This window comes from Hipposideros armiger, unplaced genomic scaffold, assembly GCF_001890085.2.
Source record: "Hipposideros armiger isolate ML-2016 unplaced genomic scaffold, ASM189008v1 scaffold_922, whole genome shotgun sequence".
NCBI classification, from domain to species: Eukaryota; Metazoa; Chordata; class Mammalia; order Chiroptera; family Hipposideridae; genus Hipposideros; species Hipposideros armiger.
The window spans coordinates 411,187-412,586 of record NW_017732272.1 but is presented as its reverse complement, the minus strand read 5'-3'; the positions used below and the strand labels follow the sequence as shown (position 1 = coordinate 412,586).

General features: G+C 36.9%; 1 protein-coding gene across 1 annotated transcript in view; it reads left to right on the top strand.

The window, feature by feature from the left end:
* LOC109375255 (C-type lectin domain family 7 member A-like) overlaps positions 1–1,400 on the top strand; it is a 35,238-nt gene continuing 33,838 nt past the window's right edge. Inside the window, exon 1 of the mRNA XM_019630542.1 lies at positions 1–247. Within this exon, the coding sequence (XP_019486087.1) occupies positions 145–247 (103 nt within the window). The 5' untranslated portion in view covers positions 1–144. The remainder of the gene's footprint in view (positions 248–1,400) is intronic.

The following is a 1,400-nucleotide window of genomic DNA, read 5'->3' as shown; positions in this document are numbered from 1 at the left end:
TGCTTAAGCTCCATTTGTTACAGCTCAGGGAAGGCCTATCCCACATGATCTGACTCACAGATCCTCTTTCGTTCACTGGGAGCTGTCTTAGAAGAGAGGAAAGAGCTCTCAAATGCTCTGTCGACTCGGGAACTCAATAGAACAATGGAATATCATCCTGACTTAGAAAATTTGGATGAAGATGGATATACTCAATTAGACTTCAGCTCCCGAAGTGTCCCCAGGAGACCTGTGATCTCAAAGAAAGGTATGTTTTCTTTATGCCCTCAACATTTTCATTCTCTTCAACTAAAACACTTAAGTGGAGAAAACTTGAGAGGGCTGTGATTTGTAGGGAATTTATTGCTACATTTTAAAAGTTTTTCAGAAGTCACTGAAGATCACTTGAATGTACACTAAGACTTTTTTCATGGCAACCATTCAGTGACTAATTAATAGTATTTAAATTAATTATGATGGTGATAAAAAATACAATGTCTGTTCTATAGAGATAGAAACTTCAGTAGCGAGGAGCTGGTGATACATATGATGAACTGCAAAGATGAAAGAATTTCAATAGGAGTGACTTATTGCTTGTTTGATAGAGAGGAGTAAATTGTAGAATAGCAGTCAAGGAAACTTAAAGGTTTCATATTAACAATGTCAGCATGCTGGAGATAAGAAAGAGAAGAATGAAAAATGGAAGATAGGTGACGGTAAAAACAAACCTGTGATTTTGGAGTAAAACCCAAAGGGAAGTCAGAAGTCATAGGATTTATAATCCTGAATGTGAGCTGTATATTGTGGTAAGAGCTTGATTTGGATTTTTTAAAACAAAAGGGAATTCTTCATATACCAGTGAAGAAAAATATGTGCTTTAGATGGAAAGAATCTATTAGCAGGACATGAGTCTTAAACAAAATGTAAAAGTGAAATATGGAGAAGGATGTTATAAGATTTCTCTCTTCATAGAATGAGCCATTAAGTCTCCTTTATGATTCTCCTATTTGACAACCCTGAAATTCTCTTATGGCTCATTCTCAGTCAGAGGCAAAACTATGTTCTTGGTGTGGTGATGTTAAAACAAAAGGAGTCCCCTGTTATCAAGAGAGAGATTATTCACAGGTTTTGGCATCAGAGTTTGCTGTCTTCTGCTTTCTGGTAGTCCACATTGCACAATTATTTTCCTCTCACCACTTATGCAATACTTTTCTTGGGCAACGGTTTGGGTGGAAAAACTGCATGATGCAAGAGGTAGGGAGGCATGTATGCGTTTATGCACATGTGTAGACAAACAGTGGGTTACCTATAATGTGCTAGTTGTCTCTAAACTCAGTGCTTTTACATGTGTTAGTTCATGTAATTCCCACAATAATCCTTTGAAGTACAGTAATACCTTGGTTTGCGAGCATAATTTGTTC